At 44.9% G+C, this 16798-nt stretch overlaps 1 protein-coding gene across 1 annotated transcript in view; it reads right to left on the reverse strand.

The window, feature by feature from the left end:
- Positions 1-6543: 6543 nt before the first annotated feature.
- NDUFA9 (NADH:ubiquinone oxidoreductase subunit A9) overlaps positions 6544-16798 on the reverse strand; it is a 43070-nt gene continuing 32815 nt past the window's right edge. The window contains exons 9-11 of the mRNA XM_059683822.1: positions 13392-13487; positions 9630-9696; positions 6544-6846 (exon numbers count right to left, since the gene is read on the reverse strand). Coding sequence (XP_059539805.1) covers positions 6676-6846; positions 9630-9696; positions 13392-13487 — 334 coding nt within the window. The 3' untranslated portion in view covers positions 6544-6675. The remainder of the gene's footprint in view (positions 6847-9629; positions 9697-13391; positions 13488-16798) is intronic.

The following is a 16798-nucleotide window of genomic DNA, read 5'->3' on the forward strand; positions in this document are numbered from 1 at the left end:
TTAACCAAGGAAGTGAAAGCCCTCTACACTGAAAACTAAAAGACACCGAAGCAAGAAACTGAAGAAGAGGCAAGTAAATGATGTTCTGTGCTTGTAGATTGAAATAATGTCTTTATTTTTTTTTTAAATGTTTTTATTGGGTTCAGAGAAAGGAAGGGAGAGGGAGAGATAGAAACATCAATGAGAGAGAAACATCCATTGGCTGCCTCCTGCATGCCCCGCACTGAGGATGAGCCTACAATCCAGGCATGTGCCCGAACCATGAATCAAACCCACGACCTAGTGCATGGGAGGACACTCAACCAACTGAGCCACACGGGAAATACTTTTTAAATGTCCATAGTGCCCAAAGCAATATACAGATCCAATGCAATCCCTATCAAAATTCCAATGGAATTGTTAACAGAACTAACACAAATAACTCTAACATTTGTATGAAACAAAACGTCCCAAATCACCAAAGCAATCTTGAGGAAGAAGAACAAAGCAGAAGTATCATGCTCCTGATTTCAAACTATACTCAAATCTTTAGTAATCAAAACAGTATGGTGTTGGCCTAAAAACAGGCACTTGGATCAATGGGACAGAATAGAGCCCAGAATTAAACCAATGTATATACATTCAATTAATTTATGACAAAGAAGGCAAGCATATTCAATAGGGAAAGGAAACTCTTCAATAAATGGTGTTGGCAAAACTAAACAGCTACATACAAAAGAATGAAACTAGACCACATGTAAAAAACCAGTGGTCCTACACACGAATCTGTGAGCAAATAAGCTCGCTGCCCTGCCCTCCTGCTGATCGGTTGCGTAATGATCATTTGCATATAACCTCTTTATTATATAGGATTAACTCAAAATGGATTAAAGATGTGAATGTTAAGTGCCCAGCCAGTATGGCTTACTGGTTGAATGCCAATCTATGAACCAGGTGGTCATGGTTCAATTCCTGGTCAGGGCATATGCCCAGGTTGCTTAAATCCCAGTGTGAGGCATGCAGGAGGCAGCCAATTGATGATTCTCTCTCATCACTTATGTTTCTATGTCTCTTTCCCTTCCTCTCTTAATTCAACAATTTATTTTGTTATATATATACACTTTTTTTTAAAGAACTCATAGAACTCAATAACAAAAGAAATCTGACTTAAAAATGAGCAGAGGAGTCCTGGCCAGTGTTTCTCAGTGGTTACAGCATTGGCCAATGCATTGAAGGATTGCAAGTTCAATTCTCAGTCAAGGATTGCAGGTTTGATACCTGGCCCCGGTCAGGGCATATGAAGCAACCAATTGATGATGTGCCTCTCTCACATTGATGTGTTTTTTTCCCCTCTCTCTCTCTCTGTTCTCCCCTTCCACTCTCTCTAAAAAAAAAAAAAAACAAAACAAACAAAGAACAGAGAATTTGAAGAGATATTTTTCCAAAGAAGACATACAGATGGACAATAGGCACATGAAAAGACGTTTAACATCACTAATCATCAGGAAAATGCAAATCAAATCCACAGTGAAATACCACTTCATGGAGGGATTGAGCAAAGATTAAAAAGAGAAAGAACTCTTGGACATAGACAACAGTGTGGTGATTGCCAGGGAAAGGAGTAGGGGGAGACAGAGGCGAGTATGGGAGATAACTGGTGATAGACAGAGACTTGAGATGGTGAACACACAAGTGTATAGATGATGTGCTGTAGAATTGTGCACCTGAAATCTGAGAGCAGTATAATTCTGTTAATCAGTGTTATCCCAATATTTAATTTTAAAAAAAAGAGGTAATCACCTCATACCTGTCAGAATGGCTATTATTGAAAAGACAAGAAATAACAGGTGTTTTTGCCAAATTGTGGAGAAAGGGTAACCCTTATGCACTATTGATAGGAATGTAAATTAGTGCTGCCATTCTGGAAAACAGTATGGAGGTTTTTCAAAAATGTTTAAAAAAGAACTACCAATATGATTCAGCAATTCCTCTGTTGGTTATCTATCCAAAGAAAATGAAAACACTAATCAGAAAAGATATATGCACCCCTATGTTCATGGTATTATTTACAATAACCAAAATATAGAAAGAACCTAAATGTTCATCGATGGATGGATGGATGGATGGGTGGATGGATGAAGAAAATGGGGTATATATAACCATGGAATACTACTCAGCCATAAAGAATGAAAGCTTTCCATTTGCAATATGGATGGACCTTGAGGGTATTGAGTAAAATAAGTCAGACAAAGACAAGTACCATATGATTTCACTTATATGTAGACTCTAAAACACAAAACAAAGCAAAACCCAGATGCATCAGGAACAGAATGGGGGTTGCTATAGGGGGCTAGCGGTGGGGTTATGAAATAAGTGAAGGAGATCAAAAGGCATAAACTTCCAATCTATAATAATAAAATCATAATATGATAATTTAACTGGACATCCTTCCGGACGAAGCCACGGTGGCAGGGCCAAGGCAGAGGCTGCCGCCATGGCAGCGGGGGCTGAGCCCCTTGCACAAATTTCGTGCATTGGGCCTCTAGTTATAAAATAAATAAGTCATGGGGATGTAAGGTACAGCATGGGGAAACAGTCAATAATATTGTACTAACTTTGCATAGCGACAGATGGTAACTGTCTTACTGCAGTGATCATATTGCAGTGCATACAAATGTTGAAACACTATGCTGTACACTATGAAACTAATATACTATTTTAAGTCGATTATACTTCAATAAAAAAAGCTGTTCACTAATTCAGAAGCTGACATGGTGTTCACAGTATTTAAGTGACCAATATAACCCCTTCCTCCTGAGACCAGTGTACATTGGTACCTATTTTGACTGCCCACCTGGATGCAAGCAGTTGACTTCATTATGGCTTCCATGTAGTTGTGCTCACACGCCAATACACTGGAGTACTGTTTTTAATTACATACTAGCGGCCTGGTACATGAAATTCATGCACTGTGTGTGTATGTGTGTGTGTGTGTGTGGGGGGGCCCTCAGCCCAGTTTGCACCCTTTCACAGTCGGGGACCCCTCACGGGATGTCCGCCTGCTGGCTTAGCCCAAGGGGATCGGGCCTAAACTGGCAGTTGGACATCCCTGTCACAATCTGGGGCTCTCGCAGTCTGGGACTCCTTGCTCCTTACCGCCTGCCTGCAGCAGAGGTGGCAGCGGCTCCCACCACCACCACTGTGCTCGGCGGCCATGAGCCCAGTTTCTGGCTGAGCAGTGCTCTTCCTGTGGGAGCGCACTGATCACCAGGGGGCAGTTCCTGCATTGAGCGTCTGCCCCCTGGTGGTCAGTGCATGTCACAGTGACCAGTAGTTCCACCGTTCGGTCGATTTGCATATTAGGGTTTTATTATATAGGACTAGGGGCCCGGTGCACGAAATTCGTGCACTGGGTGTGTGTGTGTGTGTGGGGGGAGTGTCCCTCAGCCCAGCCTGCCCCCTCTCACATACTGGGAGCCCTCAGGCGTTGACCCCCATCACCCTCCAATCGCAGGATCGGCCCCTTGCCCAGGCCTGACTCCTCTGACAGAGGCGTCAGGCCTGGGCAGGGGACCCTCATTTCCCCCCATCACTGGTTCTGCCCCCAGCCCAGGCCTGATGCCTCTGGCCCAGGCCTGATGCCTCTGGCCCAGGCATCAGGCCTGGGCAGGGGACCCCCAGACCCCTCCGATTGCTGGCTTTGCCCCTTGCCCAGGCCTGATGCCTCACCCAGAGGCGTAGACCCCCATCACCCTCTGATCACCTGATCGGCCCCTTGCCCAGGCCTGAAGCCTGGGTCAGAGGTGTCAGGCTTGGACAGGGGACCCCCATCTCTCCCCGATCACTGGCTCTGGCCCCCGCCCAGGCCTGAGGCCTCTGGCCCAGGAATCATGCCTGGGCAGGGGACCCCCATCTCCCTCTGATCGCTTGCTCCACCCCCCGCCCAAGCCTGATGCCTCTGACCCAGGCTTCAGGCCTGGGCAAGGGGACCATCATATCCCCCCAATCCCCGGCTTAGCCCCCCGCCCAGGCCTGATGCCTCGGCCAGAGGAGTTGACCCTCATCACCCTCCGATCACCAATCACCGGATCGGCCCCTTGACCAGGCCTGAGGCCTCCGGCAGAGGTGTCAGGCCTGGGCAGGGGACCCCCAGCTCCCTGCAGTTGCAGGCTCCGCCCCTGCCCAGGCCTAATGCCTCAGCATCCGGCTCGGGCAGCGGGGACCCGCAGCTGCAGCGGCCCCGCGATCGTGGGCTTCGCTTTAGGCCCAGGCAAGGGACCCCTAGCTCCTGGGACTGCCAGCTTCAACCGTGTCCAGCTCCCATCGCTGGCTCCACCCCTACTTCTTGCTATCACTGGCCAGGGCGGCAAAGGCGCCTGATTCTCTGATCATGGCTGGGGGGCAGGGCAAAGGCGGCCCCAGGGCCGCCTTTGCCCTGCTCCCCAGCTCTTAGCTCCCCCCTGGGTTTCCGATCACTGTCAGTGGCAGGGGGCTTCTTCCTGCTTTCCCTTTCGCCTCCCTGCATTGTGCCTACATATGCAAATTAACCGCCATCTTGTTGGCAGTTAACTGCCAATCATAGTTGGCAGTTAACTGCCAATCATAGTTGGCAGTTAATTTGCATATAGCCCTGATTAGCCAATGAAAAGGGTATCGTCGTACGCCAATTACCATTTTTCTCTTTTATTAGATAGGATTATATTTTGATTTCATGTTAGGTAGATTATAGTAGCTATGACTTTCATGTCAGGATAATAAAGAATGCATTACAAAATATAAGCAGGGGTACTGGGTGTGACAAGAAAAATTATCTTGGTTTTAGGGAAAGCAAGTAGATAGCATCATGAGTTATAAGTTGATGCGGAAACAGCATGAATATGCAAATACCGTGAGGTGCTGTGCGTTACAGAATTATTATTTATTTTCAAGTCAAATCCACTCATCTGTGTGCCTACTAGCTGGCTTATGGCAAACAGGAGTATTAGGGGCAATAACAAGAGATAAATTTAACTGAAGAAAAAAAGTGAAGCTGAAGTTGGGCATCTTTCCCTAGAGCACCGATTCTCACATATTACTGTGCATGAGAATAAAAATAAAATTCCTAGGCCCTTTCTCTAGAGATTCTGATTCAGTAGGTCTGTGGTGGGGCTCGCCCACCTGACTTAGTAACAGGAACTGCTCTACTCTGACACAGCATGTCTGTACATCAGGGCTTTTTACACCATGTGCATACAAATCTCCCAGGGACCTATCTAAAATGCACTCTGCCTGGCCAGGTGGTTCAGTTGGTTGGAACATCATCCAATGCAGGTTTGATTCCCAGTCAGGGCATATACCTAGGTTGCTGGTTTGATCTCCGGTTGGGGCACATACAGGAGGCAACCAATTGATGTTTCTCTCTCTCCCTGCCTCTCTCTCTCAAATCATTAAAAACAAAAAACAAACAACAACAAAAAAAACCCGTATCTTCTGGTGAGGATTAAAATAAAATAAAACGCAGACCCTAATTCAACAGGTCTGAAGTAGGTAGGGCCCGGTTTTCAGTATTTCTAACAAGCTCCCAGGTGATGCTGATGTTGCTGGTCCACAAACCACACTTAATAGTACACTTTTGTCCATTTTGGGACAAGATTCTCTAACATGTAGAGAATGGAAGGTAGAAAACTCACCTTCAGCGTGGCTCAGTGGTTGAACATGGACCTATGAAACAGAAGGTGATGGTTCGATTCCCGGTCAGTGCACCTGCCCAGGTTGTTATATATAAAGAACTTTCAACATCCACATTCCTCACTAGACGAATGAGATGGGTGTTAGTGTAACTGAACAGGATTTTTTTCACTGACATTCCCACCTACATATCAAGGGGCTGAACTGTGGTGGAAAGCAGTGCCTAACCTTGGGTCACCTAGCAGTGGCTCACCTAAGGTGGTGTGATGGCTTCACCTCAAATTATGAGAGTTTTTAATTATACTGTACTGAGGAATTTGCTGAATAAACCAACTGATCATCTGGGTCTTGGCTGTAATATCAATTTACACAAAAGTCCTAATTCCTGTGCATTAGTCATCACTGCAAAGAGACTGTGGCACCTCCTTCGCGTGGAGAGAACCTTTCTATTTCCATGTATCTAAAACCATCTAGCTGTCCTAATAGCAGGGGGGGACAGACTTCAGGTAGTTTAGGTCTGAGCAGAGGACTATGGAATTACTGCATGCAGTTTGAAAATTTGTCCACAATGTTTTATATGTATGTACTATTTTAAAAATATATATAGTTATCATTAAAATTTTAAAAATAAATTCTGATTAGTTATGGAACATTATATATTTTCTCAATTAATGGATAGTAAGAGACAATCACCTATCACTTCTGGTTGTCATAATATTTTGACATTAAAAGGGAGTCCTTGTTATAGAAGTAGCTTGACACAGTGAAATTCCAATCCTTCAGCATTAGAGGATAAATGATACAAGTCATTATTAAATATATATTTTTAAACAAAAATTATGTTTAAGCTCTAAATGGCTAAATTTCTCACTTCATAAATCAAGAAAGGAAAAACTGTTGCAGAATATAATCTCAGATTTTTTAATAGAGAGATCTTATTCACTGTTTACAGGATTCTCTGATGAAAGTGGACTAGTCACTAGCCAGATGACCCAATGACACCAAAAACCCAGGGCAGCTCAGAGGCCACTAAAAGTTGACAGTCTTGGCTGGCTTCACCTCATCCATTTCAGAAGACAGCCAGCGGTAAGTGCGATGACGCCGCAGCACCTCGATGGCCTTCAGTTCCAGGGGTGTGGCCTGAATACCAAGGTCTTCCAAGCCAGGCAAGTGAGGCAATGTCATGTCGGTGATGTGAACCTTTGAACAAACAAAGAACCACAGAGAACACTGAACGCTGTCCGAGAACGCCACATGCTATCCAGCAAGAACTCAACCCTCCAGCTGAGACCCATTACTGATACTTCACTGTTTTCAAAGGATATGTGGCAGTGCTTTGTTCCAGCACTCTCTAAAAGTTGACCACAGGCAAAGGGTTTAAGGAAAAAAGGGCAAGTTCACCAAATAGCAGCTCAAAGGTCCCCAGCACTATCCATGAGCATAGAACATGGGCTCTAGGAGAGTCATTCTAGAGATTTAAACAGAAATAAATCTAAAGTGAGAGGCATAGGTCGTCAAATTTGTCAGGGGTGGCTTTATAGGTTTTAAGTAAAATATAGGATTTAAAGCCTGTGTGTCCATGCTCTGAGCACAGGCTTTCTGCCTCAGTTTTAACTGTTGAATTACAGAAATAACTAGCATTTGTCCTTGCTCATTAAGAGATAATCCATTAACCTTTGTGCTCCAGCTATACTTAACCTGGTTGACTAATGCTCAGATCTAAAAATCCAAACCAATCTTGTTTGTAGAGGAGAATGAAATATAAGACTTAAAAAGATTCTTCATTCTCCCACCCGACAAAGTCTGCAATTCTTTTACCAGAGCTGTAAAGCAACCTCCAAATATCTAAAACCCATTCAGCCTACTGTACTAACACTTTTTCACTTACAAATGTGAGAGGCACATTAGTGCAAGATACAATGAAGTATTCTGACAATTAGTTCTCTTGCCCAATCTTTCATGAATGTACAGGACACCTTGAAATGGTCTTAGCTTTCCACCCTATCAGATGGGAAGATAATGCTGTCCATTCACATCTGTTCCCCAAGGACTATTTTTTCATCCTCTCTACATTCCAGCTTTCGGGTAACATTCAGAGGACAATCTGGCTGTTTCTTATTGATAAAAGGTCAACAGGTGTTCAAAGGTAGAGGTGGTATATTATTTTTATTTTATTTTGTGTCCTCCCTAGAAACTTTTATAGACAGTGGGTGACTGATCAATGAGTCAGCCTAGTATGGGAGACGGCAGGCTGGGAAGAGCCAGAGCTTTGGAGTCCAATACTGCAGAGGGACCAGAGAGGCAACAGGAGACTGCTCAAGGCAATAAGAAAGAAGATGCTAGCCACTTGGATTAAAGTGGGCAGAGGAGAGACAATTATTTCCTTTACCTTTCTATAAATTGAAAAATTTAAATACTATTATAATATTTTCATAACAAGCTGAATAAAAAGGTAGAAAGGGGAGAAGTTGTAAGATCTGGCGCATATTTGAGGGTTGCCAGAATCATACCTGCTGATGGTCTAGAGCTGTGCTCTTTGATACGGCAGCCACTAACCAAATTTAAGTTTAAATTAACTAAAATTAAATAAAATTCAAAGCCTATTTCTAGAGTCACACAAGCCACATGTCAAGTGTTCAATAGTGACATATTGCTAGCGGTTACATCTTAGACACTGTAGATCAGTGGTTCTCAACCTTCTGGCCCTTTAAATACAGTTCCTCATGTTGTGACCCAACCATAAAATTATTTTCGTTGCTACTTCATAACTGTAATGTTGCTACTGTTATAAATTGTAATGTAAATATCTGATATGCAGGATGGTCTTAGGCGACCCCTGTGATAGGGTCGTTCGACCGCCAAAGGGGTCTCGACCCACAGGTTGAGAACCGCTGCTGTAGATCATAAAATATTCCCAGCCAGCACTGCAGAAGTTCTATGGGAGAGCACTGATTTAGATCTAGACTGGATGGGTAAGGAAGAAATCCTACATCTTTAACTTGACAAACAGAGCTAATAGTGATACTGTTAATTGTGATGACAGAGGCAGGTTTGCAATTCTATTTATGGACATATTCTATTTCAGATGACTTTAGTATTATCTAAATTGTTAAGAGCCTACAGCTGGGTTGGGGGGCAATGCAGGGCTAGAGATAAAACTGCAGTTATGAGTTACAGACAGCAGGTGGAGCATGGGACTAGGTGAGGGTCATTTAGAGAATAAGCAAAGATGGCAAAAGGCTGAGAAGAGAGCCCTTGGGTCCCCCAACATTTAAAGATCAGGAAGAAAATGACCCAGGAAGGCAGACCGAAAAGCATGGCCCAATGAGAGGAGGAAATGCAAGAGAATGTAGAACTGGCCAGAAAAGAGATGGAAATCCAGGGTTGCAAGGAGAGAGCACCTCATCAGCGAGACGTCAGAAAATTCACTATGGATTTGGCAGAATGGAGATCACAGGCAACCTTGAAAAAAACAATTTTAGGGGCAAAATGTGAAAAAAAGCCTGAGTGAAGTGGGTTAAAGAAGGAATGAAGTAAGAAACTGTCAATAGCAGGTACAGACAGCCCTTCTGAGGAGTTTTGATGCAATGGCACAAACAGGGTGAGAAGGGAGGGTTTTGTTTTTAAAAAAGAGTGGAGCTCTTATGGCCTGTTTGTATGCTAAGGGAAATGAACCAACAGAGAAAGAAAAATTAGTAGCATCAGAGTAAAAGTAGTGGAGGAACCACACCTGGAGCAAGCTGAGAGTGGGGGAGTCTGAGTGCACAAGTAGAGGGCTGACCTTTCCAGGAGGGTAAAAGATAGACAAGAGCATGAAAATAACCCAAGCAAACAAGCAAACAAAAATCACTTCTAACTGCCAGTCTTTATAATCGGGTTCCTCTTCAGATCATATAAATCTTTCACCTTTTCCTAACTTACCCATCTATGCAGCTCTCTGCCTAGCATCTATCCAGGCAGATGTTCAACACACTTATACTCACCCGCTCCACTTTATCCCTCGTTGTCCAGGGCTCAAATGGACTGATTTCAAAGAGTCGTGCTATCCATCTAGACAAAGGAATAAATATAGCACAGGGGGTAAGGGTTTCTATGCCCAATATTCAAGCTAGGTTATAAGAACCACAGGAAGAGAGACGGCTGTAGAGGCATTTTTCTTTAAAGAAAACCGCCCAGCCAGCATGACTCAGTGGTTGAGCGCCAACCTATGAACCAGAAAGTTCTTGGTTAGATTCCTGGTCAGGGTACATGCCTGATTTGTGGGCTCGATCCCTAGTGTGGGGTGTACAGCAGGCAGTGGATCAATGATTCTCTCTCATTATTGATGTTTCTATTTCTCCCTCTCCCTTCCTTTCTGAAATCAATAAAAAATTAAAAGAAAGAAAAGAACCAACATCCTGGCACAACTCTCTGTGAGATTACCTTTTCTTTCAAGTTAACCCAGCCTGACCGCTATAATTGCTGACACTGCTTATTCTCTACCAAAGTGACAACTAATCTTAAAAAGTAAAATAAAGCTACCACCACCAACAAAACAAACAAAATGATCCAACATTCAGAAGTCTGAAACTCAAACTAATTTAAGCCTGACATTCAAATATGGTTCCACTAAGGATGTAGGGCAAGCTGAGTAGTGTGCAAATATTAACAATGCCTACTGTGTGTCAAGCATTGTTCTAGGTGCTAGAGATAGAGATGTGAACAAATAGCAATGCTCCCCCTTCGTTTTTTTTTTAATTATTTCATTTTTTAAATTTACTTTTAGAGAGAGAGCAAGGGAGAGGAGGAGAGAGAAAAACATCAATGTGAGAGGATAACACTGATTGGCTACCTCCTGCCACACCCCAACTGAGGATCGAACCCGCAACCAGGGCATGTGCCCTGACTGAGAATTGAACCGGTGACTCTTCAGTGCAGAGGACAACACCCAACCAACCGAGCCATACCAGCCAGGGCAATGCTCCCCTTCTTAAAACATTCATTCATTCTCTCCTTAAAACACTCCTTTTCCAAAACTAATACAAAATGATACTGCATGTAAACCATAATTGAAAAAAAATGTTTAAAAAGAAAAAAAATCAAAACATCACTTTTCTTTTGGTATTTAGGCTTCCAAACTCTACATTTTTCACTTAAACATTCTTATTACACTTTTTTAGCCTCCTTGACAAAGTTGTTATTCTGCTGGCTCTATAAATGTAGGTATTCCTCATGCTCTGTCCTAGCCTCCCTCTTTTACTCACACTATACACTCTTCCTTACATACTTAGAGTCATTATAAGTATTAAACTAGAGGCCCAGTGCACAAAAATTTGTGCACTCGGGGGGGGGGGGGTGGGAGTGGGTCCCTCAGCCCGGCCTGTGCCCTCTCGCAGTCTGGGACCCCTCGGGAGATAATGACCTGCTGGCTTAGGCCTGCTCCCGGGTGGCAGAGGGCAGGCCCAATCCCTAGGTGCAGCCCTTGGTTGGGCTCAGAGCAGGGCCGATTGGGGAGTTGGGGTGCCGCCCCCTGTCATGCACAGAGCAGGGAGATCAGGAGGTTGCGATGCCACCCCTAGTCACGCTCAGGGTAGGGCCGATTGGGGGGTTGGGGCACCGCCCCATCATACTCAAGGCAGGGTCGATAGGGAGGTTGCGGCGTCACCCCTTCACGCACAGAGCAGGGCCGATCAGGGGGTTGGGGCGCTGCCCCCTATCACGCACAGAGCAGGACCCATTAGGGGGGTTGGGGCTCTGTACCCTGTCACGCACAGAGCAGGGCCGATCAGGGGGTTGAGGAGCTCCCCCGTCACGCACAGAGCAGGGCCCATCAGGGGGTTGAGGAGCTCCCGTCACTCACAGAGTAGGGCCGATAGGGGAGTTGGAGCACCGTCCCCTGTCACACACAGAGCAGGGCGGATCAGGGGGTTGGGGCGCTGCCCCCTGTCACATACAGAGCAGGGTGGATCAGGGGGTTGGGGTGCCGCCCTCTATCACCCACAGAGCAGGGCTGATCAGGGGTTTGGGCGCCACCACTGTCACACTCAGGGCAGGGCCAATGGGGAGGTTATGGCTCTATCCCGTCACACACAGCAGGGCCCGTGGGGGGGGGGGGGGTGTTGTGGCGCCGCACCCTGTCACACACAAAGCCGCAGGGCGATCAGGGGGTTTGGTCACTGCCCCGTCACGCTGATCCTGGTGCCGGGAGGCCTCGCGGCTCCGCTGATCCTGGTGCTGGGAGGCCTCGCTGCTCCGCTGATCCCGGTGCTGGGAGGCATATCACCCTTTTACTATATAAGATAGAGGCTTGGTGCACAGGTGGGGGCCGGCTGGTTTGCCCTGAAGGGTGTCCTGGATCAGGGTGGGGGTCCCCACTGGGATGCCTGGCCAGCCTGGGTGAGGGGATGATGGCTGTTTGCAGCTGGTCACACACCCTTCAGGGTGGGGGTCCCCACTGGGGTGCCTGGCCAGTCTGGGGCTGAGGGCTGTTTTCAGGCTGGCGGGTGACTAAAGCTCCCAACCTGTCCTTTTTTTTCTTTTTTTTTTTTATTCTGGGCCAGCTTTAGTTCTGAGGCTTGGCTCCAGCTCTTAGGCCTTGGCTGCTGAAAGCAGGTATCTGGTTTTTTTGTGTTCTATAATTGTAACACTGTTGCGGTCCTGCTCACTCCAGCTCTGAGATCCCGGCTGGCTGAAAGCAGGGATCTGTGTTTGTTCTATAATTGAAAGAATGTTGCAGTCCTGCTGGCTGAACCCCGGCTGGCTGAAAGCAGGTTTCTGGGGTTTTGTTTAGCTTCTATATTTGTAACAATGTTTCTTAAACTGCAAGCTCAGAGGCTGGCAAGGCAGGCGGGGAACGTTAGTTTCCTCCGTCACTGAAGCAAGCAAGCCTCCTGTTCGCTTCAAGCTGCCTGGCTGCCGGCTGCCATCTTGGCTGGCAGTTAATTTGCTTATCACCCTGATTAGCCAATGGGAAGGGTAGCGGAGGTATGGCTAATTACCATGTTTCTCTATTATTAGATAGGATGAGGAGGAAGTAGAGACAGCCTAAAAACAGAACACTGTCCATAGATATTATCATCACACTACATTCTAATTGACTACTGTTCTGATACCTCTATAACAGGGCTTACTGTAACATATTGAGTGCCTAGTGCATTGCCTATGATACAGCAGGCATTTGAAGAACAAACAAATGAAGGAGTGAACTGCCATGCTGGTTTATAAAAAAAAATGTGGCAAACTGGATGTGAAAGTGTGTGACATAATTCTGAGCTTCTAAACCTACAAATGGAAGAAGTGAGCTAAGAAGCAAGGAAATAAGACAAGGCAACCATAGGCCAAGTCTGAAACAACCTAGCTCCTTTCCCCAAATGCATGACGGGAATGGTTTAATAAAGAGGAGTCCCTTTGCCACTCTGAGTAAGTGATATGAAACAGAGAAACCTGATCTCTCCTTTATCCAACCTGCCGAGATACTTCTCCATATTAAAACTCAGAGATTTTTAATTGTAGAATTTGAAGAACTGCAGCTTTAATCCCTCAACACATCGTTTTTCTCATCCACACTAATCTGCATTTCCCTTTCTTAGATGTCTATGGTTCTTTCCTAGACTAACATCAAGATATTAGAACAACATTCTAGTTAGCGATTCTGAGACTTCACTGTAAGGAACATACTCCCTATAACCCCAAGTGAGAGAGCATGACGAACAAATGTATCTAGTTAGCTCTATTGTAGAAGGCACAAAAAGAAGTGCTTTACTTACTGATAGGCAAAACGTGGCAAAGGGTATGGTAGGAAGGGTCTGTGACTCATAGCAAAGACATACTGCACCAGGTCAAAAAGGAGGTATCGATTGGGCCTACAAAAAAAAATTCAGTTATTCAAATTATTTGCACCTAAAAATTCACCTTTTTAATTTAACAAAATAACATCTGTCTTATGAAAAAGGAACACATATGCACTGTAGTAAATATAGATTAGATTAGCACAGAGGAAAATCATCATAATCCCACCAAAGACAATGTTAATATGTTTAAAATATATCCTTCTCATCCCCTTACATATATATTTTTGTTTTTATAAATATAAGATTACAGTTCATCCTATTCTGTAATGTCCTTTTCATTTAACATTAAATCACAACCATCTGTCAATGTCATTAAATATTCTAGTGCATGTTTAATGCTTGCACATCATACTGTAAAAATAGTAATTATAACTATTTTACCAATTCCCATTTTTGGATGTTTAAACTATTTAAATATTTTTCTTTTATAAAATAATGCTTTAATAAACATTCTTATAGGAAATATTTGTACTTATCCATAATTATGTGTTTACTGGAGGCCCAGTGCATGAAATTCGTGTACTTGGTGGCGGGGGGAGGTCCCTCAGCCGGGCCTGCACCCTCTTGCAGTCCAGGAGCCCGGGAAGCAGGCCTAAGCCATCAGTCAGACATCCTTAGCGCTGTTGTGGAGGTGGAAGAGGCTCCCACCACTGCTGCTGCACTCGCCAGCCTTGAGCTCGGTTTCTGGCTGAGCAGCGCTCCCCCGTGGGAGCACACTGACCACCAGGGGATAGCACCTGCATTGAGCGTCTGCCCCCTGGTGGTCAGGGCAGGTCATAGTGACTGGTTGTTCTGCCATTTGGTCAATTTGCATATTAGCCTTTTATTATATAGGATAATACATTCTAGAAGTAGAACTAGCTAAAAAGTATACTTTGGGATTTTAAGGCTTTTATTTATACCAGAGGCCCAGTGCACAAAAATTTGTGCACTTGCGGGGCGGCCCTCAGCCTGGCCTGTGCCCTCTCGCAGTCTGGGACCCCTCAGGGGATGACCACCTGCTGGCTTAGGCCTAGTCCCTGGGGGATTGGGCCTAAGCTGGCAATCAGACATCCCTCTGGCAGCCCGGGAACCCTCAGGGGATGTCTACTTGCCAGCGGGGAGCCGGCCTAAGCTGCAGTCGGACACATCCTTACCACTGCTGAGGAGGCGAGAGAGGCTCCCACCACCACCGCTGTACTGGCAGCCATCAGCCTGGCTTGTGGCTGAGCAGAGCTCCCGCTGTGGGAGTGCAGTGACCACCAGGGGGCAGCTCCTGCATTGAGCGTCTGGCCCCTGGTGGTCAGTGTGTGTCATAGTGACCAGTCATTCTGCTGTTAGGGTCAATTTGCATATTACCCTTTTATTATATGGGATAGAGGCCTGGTTCACGTTTGGGGGCCAGCTGGTTTGCCCTGAAGGGTGTCCCGGATCAGGGTGGGGGTCTCGCTGGGGTGCCTGGCCAACCTGGGTGAGGGGCTGATGGCTGTTTGCAGCTGGTCACACCCCCTTCAGGGTGGGGGTCCCCACTGGGGTGCCTGGCCAGCCTGGCTGAGGGGCTGATGGCTGTTTGCAGGCTAGTCAAGCGCCCACCCCCCCGCCCAGTGGGGACCCTCACCCCATGGAGGTTTGGCCAGCCTGGGTGAGGGGCTGAGGGCCGTTTTCAGGCTGGCCAAGCCCCTCCAGCGAAGGAAGCTCCCAGTCTCTCCTTTTTTTCTTTTTTATTCTGGGATTTATTTACCTTCTATAATTGTAACTTTGTAGCCTTGAGAGGAGCTCAGAATCAGCCAGGGCGGGCGGGAGGGAAGCCTCCTGCTTGCTCCAGCTCCATGGCCACGGCCGGCTGAAAGCAGGTATCTGGGGTTTATTTACCTTCTATAATTGAAACTTTGCTGCTGTGAGTGGAGCTCAGAGCCAGCCGTGGCAGGCAGGAAGCTTGGCTTCCTCCATCCTTGGGGCAACCAAGCCTCCTGCACGCTCCAGCTCCGTGGCTGCCAGCTGCCATCTTGGTTGGGTTAACTTGCATATAGTTGCTCTGACTGGCTGGTGGGCGTGGATTAAGGTGTGGCGAAGGTACGGTCAATTTGCATGTTTGTCTTTTATTGGTGTAGATATCCAAACTGCCTTCCGAAAAGGTTATATCAATTTACATAAAATGCTAGCAACCCCATTACCAAAAATGAATTTAGTCATATAAAATGAACAAAATTTTGTCAATCTGCTAGGTAAAAAAAGGTACCTCAAAGTTTCAATTAGCATTATTTTAATACTGAAGATTAATTTTTTTCTTTATATATTTTTGGTCATTTACACTTCCTTTTTTCCTCCTGGGATCCCTGTCTATAAGAATGATTTGTTAAGAGTTCTTTATATTTTAATAATAGAGTTAGAAATATCTTTTATTGTTTATTATTTACATTTTAATGGTTAGGTGTTTTGTGGCATATAAAAGTCTAAACATTTCACTTAAAACTACTGATTTCTTTTATTTTATGGTTTGGCTTTATATTTAGAAAATTCCTCTCCAATCATCAGTGACATAACTTTCCATATATCTTTACTAATACTTCTGCCAATAAGTTGTTATTTTTAAATCCATAACATCAGTTCTTTCAGCAATATATTTTTGTATTATTATAAAGATATAACACCATTTACTGAATTATCTAACCTTCCCCCAGATTTTTAAATGTTGTCTTTATCACATACCATATTCTTACATATACTTGAGACTTTTTCTGGACTTTATATTCCATTCTCCTGATCTGAATAGTTTTGAACCAGTATAACCTCGCTTTAATAATTATTGTTGCTTATAATACATTTTAATATCTCTTCACCTACTTTTCTAATCCCTTTTGCATCACAAAGCCTGAGATAACTGAGCAAAATGAAAGGAATTTAGTGAGAACCTCATTATTCTGGTATTTTCACCCAAAAAATAAAACAAAAAGAAAATGTCAGCTAGGGGAGAAAGCCTTTAAATAGTGCTCTTCCAATCTTAAAGGATGTGAAGATCACTGCAGGGCATATAATATATGCTGTGCCAAAGAACAACCTGTAATCTTTATGATGCCAAGAATACTGGACTCATGGGCAAACTAATACATAGCATCCTTCTTTTTCAGCTCTTCTGAAGCACTTTGTGTTCCATTAACAGTGACTTGAAGACTGGTTTAAATGCCCTTGCTCACAGACAAAGGTACATTGAAGCCTGTGTCCTTGCCAGCTTAGATTTCATGGTCATTCCTTTGCAAATATCCTCAGCAAAACCTTGTCTCCAGCCTCCTCTCCACTATACTGGTGTAGCAAAACCCGTACTCTGGTTAAGCAAAATATTCACC

The sequence above is a fragment of the Myotis daubentonii genome, chromosome 2, assembly GCF_963259705.1.
Source record: "Myotis daubentonii chromosome 2, mMyoDau2.1, whole genome shotgun sequence".
Classification (NCBI taxonomy): Eukaryota; Metazoa; Chordata; class Mammalia; order Chiroptera; family Vespertilionidae; genus Myotis; species Myotis daubentonii.